This window comes from Bos indicus, chromosome 4, assembly GCF_029378745.1.
Source record: "Bos indicus isolate NIAB-ARS_2022 breed Sahiwal x Tharparkar chromosome 4, NIAB-ARS_B.indTharparkar_mat_pri_1.0, whole genome shotgun sequence".
In the NCBI taxonomy this organism is placed as follows: Eukaryota; Metazoa; Chordata; class Mammalia; order Artiodactyla; family Bovidae; genus Bos; species Bos indicus.
In genome coordinates, this window is record NC_091763.1 from 69,207,380 (window position 1) to 69,221,688 (window position 14,309).

The 14,309-nt window shown below is 54.7% G+C and overlaps 1 protein-coding gene across 2 annotated transcripts; it reads left to right on the forward strand.

Annotated features, from left to right (window-relative positions):
• Window positions 1-6,429: 6,429 nt before the first annotated feature.
• HOXA10 (homeobox A10) lies at window positions 6,430-10,908 on the forward strand. Of its 2 annotated transcripts, none has more exons than XM_070787906.1 (2): window positions 6,430-8,164; window positions 9,377-10,908. In XM_070787906.1, the coding sequence occupies exons 1-2, from the start codon at window positions 7,195-7,197 to the stop codon at window positions 9,649-9,651; spliced, it is 1,245 nt and encodes a 414-aa protein (XP_070644007.1). In that variant the 5' UTR covers window positions 6,430-7,194; the 3' UTR covers window positions 9,652-10,908. The 2 variants fall into 2 exon arrangements, 1 of the variants encoding a protein (XP_070644007.1); XR_011566261.1 differs by lacking the exon at window positions 6,430-8,164 and adding an exon at window positions 8,174-8,823 and having other exon boundaries at window positions 9,377-9,468.
• The last annotated feature ends 3,401 nt before the right edge of the window (window positions 10,909-14,309 follow it).

Here is a 14,309-nt window from a genome sequence, read left to right on the forward strand (position 1 = left end):
CCCTCCCATTAAATCTCCTCTGCCTCCCCGTGTGAAGAAGTGTCTGGTGGCTCTGCGTGTAAAGGGAGTAATGAATGCCCTGTCCTCCGTTTTAGCCCACCGCGTAAGTTGCAGCATGTATATAGGCAACAGGGCACAAGGAAAATAAAGACTGTGGAAACTTGAGTATTGGGTCCTGGTGTGACATTCCTCTCCCTACTCGCCTTTTACTGCCAAATGTCACCCCCACCCCCAACACCACTACCCCCCTTAGGAAAGAGGCAAGTTACTAGGCCCCTGAGGAGGTGGGGAGGTGGCTTATTCAGGGTTTAACTCCATTAGAAGCCAGGCTTAGGAAGTCAAGGTGAATGGCCAGGTCCTTTGGGGAAGTGGGGTCTCAGGAATGGGGTATCCCAGGGCCTGGAATATGGGGCTTCATCCCCTCAGACTGACCCAGCCCTGGGAGAAAGTCTTGGGACTTGAGGTGGCCAATGGGTCTGATCCCAGGCTGGCCTCACTCATCTCCAGACTAGAAGGCCTGAAGTGGAAACACTCTAGGGTGCCCTGGGGAGCCCTTCAGCAAGGGGGGGACTGGTCTGGGTACAAAGAGCAGACTCACAGGAGTATCTAAGGGCACTTTCTCCCCAGCTCCCAGCTGAGGCTGCCTTTTCCCTTTGGGGAAAGAAAGATGCTGGTTTTCTTTGTTTCCTGCCTTTGAACTTCTGCCTTAAATTTGGACATCACCCATAACCTTGAGGGGCAGGGTGAAAGGCCAGTGCCTTTTGTTTGTCCACCCCACCCCCACCCCACCCTCCACCCCCATCCCACCCACCCCCACTGCCCCCCACCCAACCCCACCCCACCCCATCCCATCCCACCCCATCCCATTCTCTCTCCCTAGCCACCCAGGCAGGATCAGAGAGAGCTGCAGAGGGGATGGAATTTGGAGAGAGGCCCCATGCCCCAGACCCCCACTTTGTTTATTTGTTTGTGTGTTTGTCTAACTGGCGCGACTGGGGAAATCAAGCTCAAATGGGAATGGGACAGACCCCGAGATGAATGTCTAGGTTGATAGACAGACACACAGAGGTGAACAAGGACTCTCCTGCGGGGCAGGGAGGGAGCGGACAGGGAAGCCTAGGATTTAAGGAAAGACTTCCTTTGGGACGGTTAAAGATTAACCAAAGTCTCACAAGTTGCTAGGGAGAGTCTAGCCAGGAGGACTGTTCGAGGGCGGGCGGCGGCGAGCGGGCGCGGGTTTGATTTCTGAGCCCTATAAAAGCCCATCCTCCGATGGCTGTGACAATGTGGTCGTAAACCCGTCCGGGGCCGGCCAATTTGCATATTTGGAATGCGCCGCTATAAACCCGGCTGGGGTTTTGCAGCAATTTCTTAGATGTAAAAATGAGATCTCTTTAGCAGCGGGCTGGGCACATTCTCTCCTTCTTGTCTCTGCCTTGAGACTACTCTCCTCTCCGGGCTGCGGGCCGGAGTTTGGGCCGGGTCTAGGCGCTCGGTCGCCACGAGATGGCGCACTTCCGATCAATGTCAAAGCCGCCGGGGAGCGGGGAACCCCAGCGCGATTCTTGGCCTTTGTTCGCTTCTGATTCTAAGAGCAGCACGTTACTTTATTTCACTTGTCCCGCTCTCCTCCGTATCAAAAAAAAAGGGGGGGCTCACCTTCAAGAAGTGGTTGGTGTTGTAATTTAAAGCAGCGCGCCTTCTCTAGGCCTCGCAGGCGTCGCGGCGCGGAGAAGCCAGCTGTCCCTTGGCAGTGATTTCGGAAATGTGTCAAGGTAAGAGGCCACAAGTTTAGCAATTTCAATCTGGCTGTGGCGGGAGCGGGGCCAGGTATCTGAGCAGGGCTGGGGAAAGTGGCTGGGTGTGTGAGCTCGGGGGTGACGCTATAGGCGCTCAACTCACCCCACCCCCCTTCTCCCATCGCTCCCTAAGGTTGGAAAGCAGGGGAGGCCCCAGTGGAGAAGTTGACGGTTTTAACTCCCTGCGCCAGCATTTCACTTGAGGCGATCTTTAGATTTTGTAGAAATACTCAGAACGGGATGAACCAGGGATGGGGAGCATCCTCCTGGCTGTGCTGGCATACCGGCTTATGGTGGTTAAAAAAAGGGGCGGGGGGAGGAGATGGCGGGACTGGGGGAAATAGAGTTTCTCCTCGAAACAATGAAGTGGTCAGCGACTGTGGTCACTGGGGCAGGCTTATTCCCTGGGGCAGAAGTCAGGGAAGTAGCTGATTTCCTACTAGATGCGTTCTCTAGGTTTGTCCAACAGACTGGAGGTAATCTTTGTTTCGAAAAAGGCCAATTCGGAGAAGTCGCATTATATTTTTGAGGCTGCCAGAGAAACCTGTGTTGCTTATTTTGACTGTACTGCTATAAACCTGGCTGGAGGTTTGCAGCAATTTCTTATATGTAAAAATGAGATATTTTGCATATTCTGCAAACATGCAAAAATTGTATTGGTAAATACCTATACATTTCCCCAAGGCTAGCAGTGAGGATAAACTCTGATCAAACAATCTCTCCATCAGAATTGTCATAAAACAAGTTTAAAATAATCATGTCACTTACATTTCGGAAGCCAAACTCAAATTCCCTCTTTTTCTATATTTAAATTTTTCATTCCAGTGTGTTTTCATTAGTTTCTTGAAATGGTTATTTTCTTTTTACAAATATACTGTGCATGGGTGAGTGGGGTGGGGAGAATCTCAGAGAAAGTAGATGCTACCGTGTATGAGTGTATAATTTTGCCGATCACAGTCACCAGTCTTTGTTGAGTATGGTCTCTCAAACTCTGCCAGAGTAAAGCAAGAAGTGGGCGCCCAGACAGTGCTCTTTGCAGCCTGAGCCTTTCCTGATATCGTTTCCAGGCCAGAGGCAGTTTATGATGGACAAAACTGAGGATACTGCAATTGAGGGGTGTATGTGAGGCGTGTACGAAAAAAGTCTCCAACACTTCCCCCATCAGGAGAGAAGGGCCAGTTCAGTGGTTGGATTTAGAAAAAACTTTTAAGCAGGTTGCTTAGGGATAGACTGATTCTAAGAAGACACATCAAATACTGTATCCCTGAAAATGTTGACATTCTTAAAGACGAATGGGAGAATCAGGTCTTTGCTCCTTCCAAAATTTAAACTATGCTGTAAATACATGAATTGAAAAAGTCCAGAATTTTTGTTAAAGCCGAATATGTCAAAGTAGCATTTATTTCCCTCTCCGGGGCTGCATCTCCAACTCCACAGCCGATCAGATAATACTGCGCCCAGAAAGCACTGAGAGCAACCTCCAGATAGGAATTGTTTACTGGCTATCTCAATCTCAGTACCTGGTATTCTTTGTAAGAATTTTTTTTGTAATAACAGTTTATTATTTCTCGTAGTTTGCAAGGGCCTACTCGTAGGAGAGGGAATGCACTATTTGGTAAACTGCAGGGTAATTCTCAACAGAGGGCTTATTTCACTAGCCTGGCATTTACTTCAGCTCCATAGCTGAATGGGGTGTAATGAACCAGGTAGAAATGAGCAATATTTACTCCTAAATAAAACATGGGCCCCGGCAACTGCACAGGCCTGGTTGAAGCAGGCAGACACTTGAGAGTTTTAGGTCAAAGGCATTCTGACCACCAAGAGAGAAATTCGGCAGCTGGGAAAGAGGAGGAAAGAGAGAAAAAGAAGGCAAATGGGTGAGAGGGAGACACTGTCCAGAAGCCGACCACTGAATTGCTTTTCTTAATTTCTTGGGGGTGGGGAACCCTGGGAAAGCTGAGATGATCAATAAATGGAATATTTTATTGAGGAAGCTAACACCTCGGTGTTACAGTCTGGGGAGTGTGGAGCCTTGGGGGCGGTCGGGGATGCTGGGAGCTCCGAGACTAACTGAGAAGGTAGCAGGCATTTGACTTGAGCTTCTGCTGTGTGGATATCTTCTTGTCCAAACCAGCGGGGCAAGCCAGTCTGTGTCCCAGGTGCACCCATGGGCTCTCCATTCACTCTCACTCTCGGCTCAGCAGTGGAGGGAGAGTGGCAGACCTGAGCCAGAGAGAAGATCCCACACTGGCTTATGTATTCTGTTTTGGTTTTTTTCCAAGCAAGAAACAGCACAAACTCAACATCCCATTTGGCTTATTAGAAGGGGGTAAAAGATGCTAGGGAGAAACATCCAACTCTCCCCAAAGGTCTCTGAAGACCCAAGTGCCAATGCCATGGTCTGTGAGCTCACAGCCGGCTTTCCACCTTCTCTACTCTTCAGCTGCGGTGGCCTTATCATAACAGACACGGCACCAAACTGATATTTGTAACCTTGGTTGGAGCGTGCATGCTCTTGGATCCCATTCAGCCTAGAAGGCCATTTGGCCACCCTACAGAGCTCTGACTAGACGGGGCCTGAGCTGTCTACGGCCCGGAACCCAGCTTGTCTTACCAGTCAAACTGGCAGGGCTACTGAATTCCCAGAGTCTTGGAACATTCTGGAGAGGCCAAGGAAAAGGCTTTGAGGGGCGGAAGGGGGGGGGGGTGTCTGTGAATTCCCTGAAAATGACTGGGTCAAATTGTGGGAATGCACAGATTTGCGTTTTTCACAGGGTAAGTCGGAACATGCCCTTAGATTTACCAAAGGGGGTCCAACTTTCAAAAATATTGAGAAAGACAAGTTTAGATCATTGTCTTTCACTTTATTTTATTTAGCCTCCACTATCTTAAGCATTTTTCTCCTGTGGCCACTGGCCCTTCTGAACCTGTGGCCTGGGAAGATGCTTTCTGCATCAGTTTAACTGAAAAAGCACCCAGTCCTGGCCCACTTGCCTGCTGGGGCTCATTCTTCTCAAGGGACCCTCTCCTATGCTCGGAACCTACTTCCGCCTGGGCAGAAATTTCCTGATAGGCATGAACAGTACTAAGGGGCAAAGCCCCCTTCTTAGCCAGTCCTTGGCTTTGTGGCATTTCCCAGTAGCACTGCTGAACACAACAGTCCCAGTCAGTTTCACTCTCCTGACAAGCTGGGTAAGGACCAAGCTCATCTGGGGAAAGGTCCTAAGCTGCCTTACTTTCAAACTTCTGGTCCTCAAGTTCGTTGACCTCATGGGCCTAGCCTGATGAAAATTTGCCTTGGCCTTGTGCGTTTGAGGCGTTTAAGCAATATGGAGAGCGAAGGACATTTCCTGATCTCGGCACCGACCCCTCACTTGATTCGGCGGCGATGCTACTGCCACCTCAAGATCCTGTCGAATTGCAGCGAGTTAGCGCTCTCCTTTTCTACCTCTTTCGCTTTTCTTTCCCTCTGTCTTCTCCTCTTTTCCTTTTTTCTTTTTCTGTTCCTCTCTTCTCCACCCCAGAGGCCCAGTCCGCGGAGCCGGTCTCCGCGGGGCGCAGAGGTAGAAGTGGCTGGAGCGCAGCGCAAGCGGTGGCGCGGCCTCCGGGTGCTGCGCGCCGAGCCGAGCAGCCGCTGCCGGCAGAGACCGCAACTGCGTGCTTTACATCTCAGAAGCCAGCGCCGGGGCTCTGCCGCCTGCTCTCCCGTAGGCTCTCTCTAGGTCCTCTCAGGCTCAGCTTCCTCCTCCGACTAGGTTCGTGTTGGGAAGAACAAGGCCAAGTGCCTGGCAAATCACTCGGGATGCAAGGGTCTTTCCCTGCCGCCGCCCGCCGAGGCCTGAGCGGTCTGCTTCTCGGGATGCCGGCGTCAAGCCCGCAGCAGGGGCCGGAGCTGGCGGAGCGGGCAGGCCTGGGGCATCCTGGAGAGCTCTAGCCCTAGCCCTCAGGCCCGGGACAAGGCAGCGACCACCTGGGCTCCCTGGATCCGGCCGGAAAAGGTCGCGTTTCCTGAGACATGTATGAGGCCCACACTTGGCGGGTAGCACCCTAGGCCGGCCGTTTCCAGTTCATCAAGAGCGCGGTCCCTACGACCAGGGAAGGAGAAGGCCTGGGTGTCTGTTGAGCAAAGGGCCTGGCCTCCGAACGCGCCTATAACTGGGCCACAAGCCCAGCCAGGCCCCACAGGGAACGGATTTCCTCACCGCGGGCCTCGTTAAAATGCTCACACCACGGGAGTGAGGGCTGCCCCATCCGTGGGTTTGGAGGGGAGGGGGAAGGAGGGGAGGGGACAGAGACAGGAGTGTGGTGACACTGGTTCTTGTAGCCTCCTCTGCGAATGCCAAGGCTAAAGGGAGAATTCGAGAATTGGGTGGCAGAGGTGTTCGTCGGCCTACCCCACCCAAGTTTCCCCCTCCAGGTCTTCCCCTCTGGGTAAGCCAAAGACCCTCAAGATCAACACTTCTTTCACTTCCCCCCAAAGGCGTATGAGCTTGGAGGCTGCAAGGGTGATGTGGCTGTGGGGTGCCTGGACCTGGCTCTGGCCTTGGAGTAAGGGTGGGGAAGTCTTTCAGCCAAAGCTGTCAGTCGCCTCAACCCCCCTCCCCCCCCCCCCGCCCCCACTGATGCCAGCCCACCAAGGTTCACCAACAGGAGCTGCAGAGAAGGCAAGCCAGGTGAGCACACCATGGGCAAAGATCCTAACTGGATCTACCCACTGGCAGAGGAGGAGTGGAGGGTTTGGGGCTAAGAGGCCAGGGCACTGCATTTTGGGGGAAGTTCGGTGAGGGATGCTAGAAAGAAGTGGTGATTGCCAGTTTCCAATCTCCTCTGGATTTCGGAAACTCTGAAAATCCTGGTGATTTTAGGACTAGGTCCCCACCCTGTGATAGAGCTCCGGGTCTGGGGCTGAATGGGAAGAACTTGAGGCACTGAGGCCTCCGCCGCTTAGTATTTTAAGAGTGCACCCAAGTCTGGTGGCTGATTCGAAAAATTAAAACAGGGAGCCCCCAAAGAGGGCCGGGGTGCGCACCATAAACACCCCACTTGTTAACTGCATGGGGCCCAGGGGCCCTTCAAACAGACCCCAAAGGAGGGCGCGCGTCCGGGCATGGGCGGAGCGAGCCCAGGGGCCAGGCCCCCCACCAGCCACGTTGGGGCAGCCCCCGTCGCTTCTGGCCTTTGGGTTGAGGTATCGGGTGTGCGTCTTGCGGCCCATCAATACAGATTACATATTTATATCAATCGCGGGCTCGGAGGGCGCCCTCGGAGAGCGGCCCCGCGCCTACGAAACCAAACTGGGAGTGGTCGCGCGGAAACTCTGGCTCAGGATTGGCTGCGGGCGCCCGCCGCGGTGCGGGGGGATTGCTAATCGTATTCAGCATGTTTTGCACAAGAAATGTCAGCCAGAAAGGGCTATCTGCTCCCTTCGCCAAATTATCCCACAACAATGTCATGCTCGGAGAGCCCCGCCGCGAACTCTTTTTTGGTCGACTCGCTGATCAGCTCCGGCAGAGGCGAGGCTGGCGGTGGTGGCAGCGGCGCTGGGGGCGGCGGCGGCGGCGGCGGCAGCTACTACGCCCACGGCGGGGTCTACCTGCCGTCCGCCGCCGACCTGCCCTATGGGCTGCAGAGCTGCGGGATCTTCCCGGCTCTGGGAGGCAAGCGCAATGAGGCGGCGTCGCCGGGCGGCGGTGGTGGCAGCGGGGGCCTGGGTCCCGGGGCGCACGGCTACGCGCCGGCGCCTATAGACCTGTGGCTGGAAGCGCCCCGGTCGTGCCGTATGGAGCAGCCCGAAGGGCCGCCGCCGCCGCAGCAGCCCCAGCCGCCGCCCCCACCGCAACCACCCCAGCCCCCGCCACAGGCCACCTCGTGCTCTTTCGCGCAGAACATCAAAGAGGAGAGCTCCTACTGCCTCTACGACTCGGCTGACAAATGCCCCAAAGGCTCGTCCGCCGCTGCCGAGCTGGCCCCCTTCCCGCGGGGCCCGCCGCCCGACGGCTGCACCCTGGGTACCTCCAGCGGGGTGCCAGTGCCCGGCTACTTCCGTCTCTCTCAGGCCTATGGCACCACCAAGGGCTACGGCGGCGGCGGTGGCGGCGCGCCGCAGCTCGGCGCCGGCCCGTTCCCGGCTCAGCCCCCGGGGCGCGGCTTCGACCCGCCACCCGCGCTCGCCTCCAGTTCGGTGGATGCAGCCCGGAAGGAGCGAGCCCTCGATTCGCCGCCGCCCCCCACGCTGGCTTGCGGTGGCGGCGGCGGCGGGGGCTCGCAGGGCGACGAGGAGGCGCACGCGTCGTCCTCGGCCGCGGAGGAGCTCTCCCCGGCCCCTTCCGAGAGCAGCAAAGCCTCGCCCGAGAAGGACTCCCTGGGTAAGCAGGGCGCGCTGAAGGGCTCCGCAATCAGGCGGGCTGGCAGACAGGCAGACCCAGAGAAGGGAAGGAGCAGAGAGCCAGGAGTCCGCACAGCAGCCGGCCGGCCTTGGCCCGAGCTGCAGGCAGGCTGACCTTGTGAACTTGCTTTTTTAATATTTGGGCGTGGGGACTCAGTAAAAAAATTCATGTCCCGGCTTAGCGCCCCACACCGCGACGTTCTCTGCTCTCGCCTCCCCTCACTCCGACTGGAGCCGAGGACACCGGCGAGCAACTCCCCTCTTGTGCATGCCCTTCTCCGTGCCCCAGAGCACCCAAAACCGAGTCTGGGCCCAGCCTGCGAGGCGCGGCCCACGCGGGGGGGAGGGGGAGGGAGGGAAAGTGGCTCGCCCGCAGATAGCGCGGATGTTTGTAAGGCATCCAAAATAAGCAGCCGCCAGCACCAATAAATAAGCCCATTAACCGGCGAAGTTCGAGTTTACGATCCCCCTTGCTTTTTTCAAACTTGCTTGAGGGGCGGGAATCCTCGTTGCGGGGAGAAGAAAAGGCAGATCCGTCCCGGACGCCTGGGCCCTGATCTGAGAGTCAGAGAGGGGTCATTTCGCTTCCCCTGGAACTCGAAACCGCCCAGACTGCACGTCCCTGGCTCCTCGAGAGACGTGAGGGAGGGCCCTTGACCCCAATCAGTTTTTTGTGCCTTTTCTAGCTCCCAGCTATGCCCTTCTCCCTCTCCTCAACAGGCCTTGGGTAACCACGGGGCTGGAGTGAGACACAGCCACGTTGCCTACCCGCCCCCCCCCCCCTTCCAAGTGAGCACCCCTGTCCTCCCAGCCTGGGGGTTGCAGGAAATGCTTGTCTGCCTTGGGGCGAGAGGCAAAAAAAAGGCGTTAAGTTCAAGATATACAGCCTGCCCTCCCAGTCCGTTCCTTCTGCAAGCGCATGGCAGCTTTGTGCTAAAACAGGTGTTTAGGGGGAAAAGTGGAGGAAAATGTAAGAGAGTAGGTGTAGATAGGAGGCCCACTCGATTTTACACATAACTTTTGGAGGAACTGCTCTCCCTGGGCAAACTAAAAGGGGCGGAGGGCGGAGGGATAACTCTCTCTGGGTGACTTAGGGCATCCCTCATACTGTAGAAACGACCCGAATTCCACTCTGCGTGCAGCCCGCATGGCCTCGATTTAACCTTCCCCTCTTTATTCTCTCAAATGCCAGGCAATTCCAAAGGCGAAAACGCAGCCAACTGGCTCACTGCAAAGAGCGGCCGGAAGAAGCGCTGCCCCTACACCAAGCACCAGACGCTGGAGCTGGAGAAGGAGTTTCTGTTCAACATGTACCTTACTCGAGAGCGGCGCCTAGAGATCAGCCGCAGCGTCCACCTCACGGACAGACAAGTTAAAATCTGGTTTCAGAACCGCAGGATGAAACTGAAGAAAATGAACCGAGAAAACCGGATCCGGGAGCTCACAGCCAACTTTAATTTTTCCTGATGAAGCTCCAGGCAATGTGGTTCATTTCGTCCAGAGAACCGTTCTCCTCCCTCTTGTCTTCGGCTCTGCCCAGGAACTCGCACCTGTGCGGGAGCCCCCCCATTCTTCCCTCCCACACTCGCCATCTCGCTGGCCGTTACATCTGTGCAGGGCTGGTTTGTTCTGACTTTTTGTTTCTTTGTCTGTTTGCTTGGTGCTGGTTTATTTGTTTTTTTCTGGGGGAAAAAGCCATATCGCGCTAAAATTCTATAGAGAATGCTGTCCTAAGTGTCAAGTGGTGACTGGGATGGTTTGCTGTCTCGGGGTTCCACTGCTTGAAATGGCCTCTGTCCTCCGGGTGCAGCTGGTTTCCTGCGGGGCCAGCAACCTAGCCGGAAGGCGGAGGTCCCATTGTAGGCAGCTGAGGTGTCTGGCCTGAGGTCAATGGTGCAAGGAGCCGCCACCGGGCTTGCCTGCCTGGAGTGCAGGGCTGTCTTTAATCAGGGGGCACAGGCCCCTGGGTTTCTTTTCTCTTTTTTTCCTTGGCAAAGAGAAGGGCTTGCAGAAATGTACATGCAGGTTGGCAAAAGGGTTGACTTTGGCTGATTGGTAAAATTGAGAAAATCAGAAAGATTCATTTTTCCTTCCCCTGTAAGATAGCTCAGCTTTAAAAGAAGAAGAAATGACCAGGAGAAGGAAACGTCTCTTCCAGTTTGTGTAAGGTCTTGCATTGTGGGACTAAATTATTTCAGTTACTTTGAATTTCCATGTCCTTCTGGCTGTAGATAAATAATAGAATGTAGTTTTGTTTATACATGCAGGTTTAGTGCATTTTTTGTCATTAAATAATTGTTACCACTGGTAACATAAGACAAGCACACCACAATTCTCCCTAGTCTGCAGAGGTTCCCCCCCTTTCCCCCCCTTTTCTTTCCAAAATTCACAGAAGCCGAGGAGGGCTGGAGCAAGCGGAATAGACTAGAGAAGGGAGACATTGCTGGGTTTCCTTTATACTGTGAAGTTACATGCATAAAAGGGTCAAACCTGTAGGTGCAGAAAAAGAAAAAACTATAAAATACAAATCTGTATAAATGTCTATTATTATGAAAAATTGCCAATCTTGTTTTATGCAAATGCATTCTATCATTATTATAAATGTTAGTTCTAGTTCTATTTACTTCTAATCTTAAATCAGAATAAATTAATATTGTAATGCTGCTGTGCGTGGAAAAAAAAGATGTTTATGTTCTTATAGAAGAATAAAAGCTGTGGAATGAAGCTTTTTAATTTTACCTCTTTTTTTGACTTCTTATCTTCACCTTCCACTTTATCCCGTCTACCGCTTTTACAACAGGAGGACTAGCCCGCGCCCTCTGCAATTACTTTAGGCATCTATTTAAATATTACCTAGACGGTCGTAATTTGTCTGGGCCCTATAGCCCTGGTGCCGTAAGGTTTGTCGGCTTTTGTTCAGTTTTATGACTTGCTAGTATATCTGGATTGTGGCTGTCTTGGACCAGTGGTTTCAGTTGAGAGGGGAGCTGCATAGACAGAGGAAGCCAAACAGGATTTGTTTCTGGAGCCCCCTGGGAGGTTCGCAGAGGCTGGCTATTTCGTGGGTCTCTTGGTCCTCGACGACCCCCAGCCTAGGATTCCGGGGAGCAGGATGGGCCCACAGCGGGTCACTAGCGTCCGCGGCAGCGGTTAGGTAGACCGCGGCGGGGCTGCACGGGTCCTCCCGCCCCCAGCACGGCCTCCCCCACCTGGTCGCCCTCGGCGGGGCCACGCGTTTCCTGCTCGCGGGAGGCGGGGGGGGGGGGGGGGGGCGCGACAGCATGGGGGAGGGGGCGCGGGAGCGCGCGCCCCGGCTGGCTGGCTGGCGGGGAGGGAAAGAGGGGGAGAGCAAGTGGCGGGGAGCGAGCGCGGGAGGCCGAGGCCAGACAGGGAGCCGGGCTCCGAGCTGTCCCTGGCGCTTGCGAATCGCCCTGGGCTGCCGCCGCTCGGCGCCGCGCCGGCTCGCTGAGCTGCAAGATTTGGGAAACAAGCGCGCACGCTGCTCTTTCCCTCCTCTCTTCTGGCTTTCTCTCCTCCTTGCATTTTCCTCTCTCCTTTACCTTCCTTCTCCCAGGTTTACCTTACCCGGGCCGGTGGCTTCTTCCTCCTTGATGCGTCAGCGGCAGCGGCGGGCGCAGGTTGGCGAGGGGCCAGGCGCGATCGCAGGGTTCTCACTTGGCGGCGGTGGTGGCGGCGGCAGTAACGGCGGCGGCGGCGGGCGAGGCAGCGCCAAGCGGGCAGCAACAGAACTGGTCGGTGATTTAGGTAGTTTCCTGTTGTTGGGATCCACCTTTCTCTCGACAGCACGACACTGCCTTCATTACTTCAGTTGAAATCGTCTCCAGGTACCTGTGCGCGCGGAGGCCGGGCCGGGCCGGGAGGGGCATCCAACCCCTGGTCGTGCCAGGCCTGCGGTGGCAACCTCGGCTTATCCCGCACAGGAGCCTGGACCCTGCCTCCTCAACGCTCTGCCAGGCTGCCGGCCTCATCCCCCCTTCCACCCCCCCCTACCTGGCCTGGAGCAGGTACAGTCAGGTTACCTGCTCCTTCGCGGATGCCAGGGGCGTGGTAGGAATTCTGAGCCCCGGGCCTTTCAAGGTCAGGGGCGCACGCCTCTGTCCTGGCTCTCTCCTGCTCCCGGCCTGCGCCTGGCCAGGGACTCTGCCATCCTCCTGCAAGGCCGGGGCACCTCCAGCCCAATCCGGGGCACCAGATGAGGAAAGATCGCTTTGCCAGTGGAGATTCAGCCTAAACTAGGAAGCGGACAGGGCTGACAGGGGCTGGGTCACTGGCCTTGTCACTTACCCTTCTCTCTGTAAACCTCTGTCTACTCCCAAGAGTTGCCTTTGACTCTTTCTTCTTTCTTACCTTCCCTCCTTCCTTCCTCTTTTTTCTTGTTTACTCCTTCCTTTTTTCTTTCACCTTCAGTCTGTGTCCAGTTTTCTTTCTTTCTGTCTCCTCCCCAACTATTCCTTTGGGAGGAACCCGGGGGAGAGATACAGGGCTTGTTTGGGGAGAGCGGGGTGGGGGGTGTCTTATTTTTCCATGCGCCTTCAATCAGAGGTGGCAATCTGCTGAGGAAGAGCTGGAGGGGCGCGGCTGTCTAGGGCTATGGATCTCGGCCTGGTGTGCCGTGGCCCAGGCAAGGCCTCGGTTATGATCACGACCGGATGGCGGCGGCCTGGCGTTCCTACTCCGCGGGTCCTGAACAGCAGCCTAGGCGTTCTGATTGGGGGGAATTCACGTCGTTTTTGTGTGCCCATTCCGAGGGCAAGGAGGCCTCCGCTGACTTCATTGGGGAGATGAGGCTGAGTCCTGGGCTCAGCCAGGCTCGATGGAACAACACGCAGGGAACTGCCACAAAGCTTCCTCTGCTTTCCCGGCCTGCTGGTCCAGGCTCCGGCTTTAATCGCGATAAGGGAGCCCCGCTAGGGCAAAGATTGGCTGTTTGCTTGCCAGTAGTTTCTATCAGGGTCAGAAGATGTTAGATATGACATCCTTGTGGGGACAGTACTACAGAAGGGAACCGTTCCAGTGCCAGTGTGTTTCAAATAATAGGGGAAAGGAGGCCTAAATTCTAGACACTGAGTTGGCGTTCCAAGTTGTAGGCCACGGTTTGAAGCTAGAGGGGCCATTCTCATTACCGGGAACTGAAAACAATTTCCACCCCTGGGAATCCAACACGCCTACGGGCCTTCAGGCTCAAGCACACCCAACGGTGCTTCCCTTCCCAGCTCCAGCAGCTCAGAAACTATTTTCACTGCCCAGCTTGCCCTCCTGTTATCGGAGAGGCTGTCACAGGGCATTCGCCTCAATTCCTCTCTGCCTCTCAGGACTTGAGTAGTGGATTCGTTTTGGAGGCCAAGGTTTTTGAACTCTCAGGCTAGAAAAGGCAGTTTGTAATTACACCCATTTAGTGTTTCTTTATGCACACATAATCTCTTTCACCTCCAAAATAAAAGCAAACACAAAAGCCTGAATATTCTCTCTCCAAACCTGTGGCTAAATAGGAATAATATTTAGTTTTGTGATTTCCCCCTTTTCCTGGCACCAGTAAGGACTGCTTAATTCTCAACGCCGGATAATTATTTAGAAGCCATTCTATTTGGAAAGTCTAAGGTTATTTAAAGAAACATAGCCTGTTTTATTTTAAACATTACTAACAATAATTGGTGTCTTCTTTGGTTACCACAAAAAAAAAAAAAAAAGGAAAAGGCCACCAGGCGTGTCCAGCCTATTTGCAGACAATTACGAGTGAAGGTTTCCCCCAGAGTTAATTTTTCTTAATGAAAATCTAAGGGGTCGATATTTAGGACACCCTGGGCTGCGGTGGGGGTGGGGATACGGCGGAGGAATTTACAAGGAAAGGAAAATATTAGGGAGGAGGGGGCTGAGGCGGCCTGGACCGGCCACGTCGGAGTTCATTGTGTCGGCCACTTCCCTCTTCCGGCGCGAGCAGAGGAAGGGGCACCCGGTGCCTCTCTGCGCGGCTCCGCAGCCTCTTTCTCCGGGAGAGCCTGGCATTTGCGGGTTTTCGCCTGGGACAGGGATGTATCAGGGTTTGGGGGGATTACTGGAACTGTTGGGGAGGATGAAGGAAAAACAGAAGATGGAAGCGACCGATG

Bases quoted from the DNA above. Each gene is read 5' to 3' on its own strand.
- HOXA10 (XM_070787906.1), top strand. From the start codon at position 7,195: ATGTCAGCCAGAAAGGGCTATCTGCTCCCTTCGCCAAATTATCCCACA. The intron at 8,165-9,376 runs GTAAGCAGGGCG...CTCAAATGCCAG, and splicing joins GCCCGAGAAGGACTCCCTGG to GCAATTCCAAAGGCGAAAAC.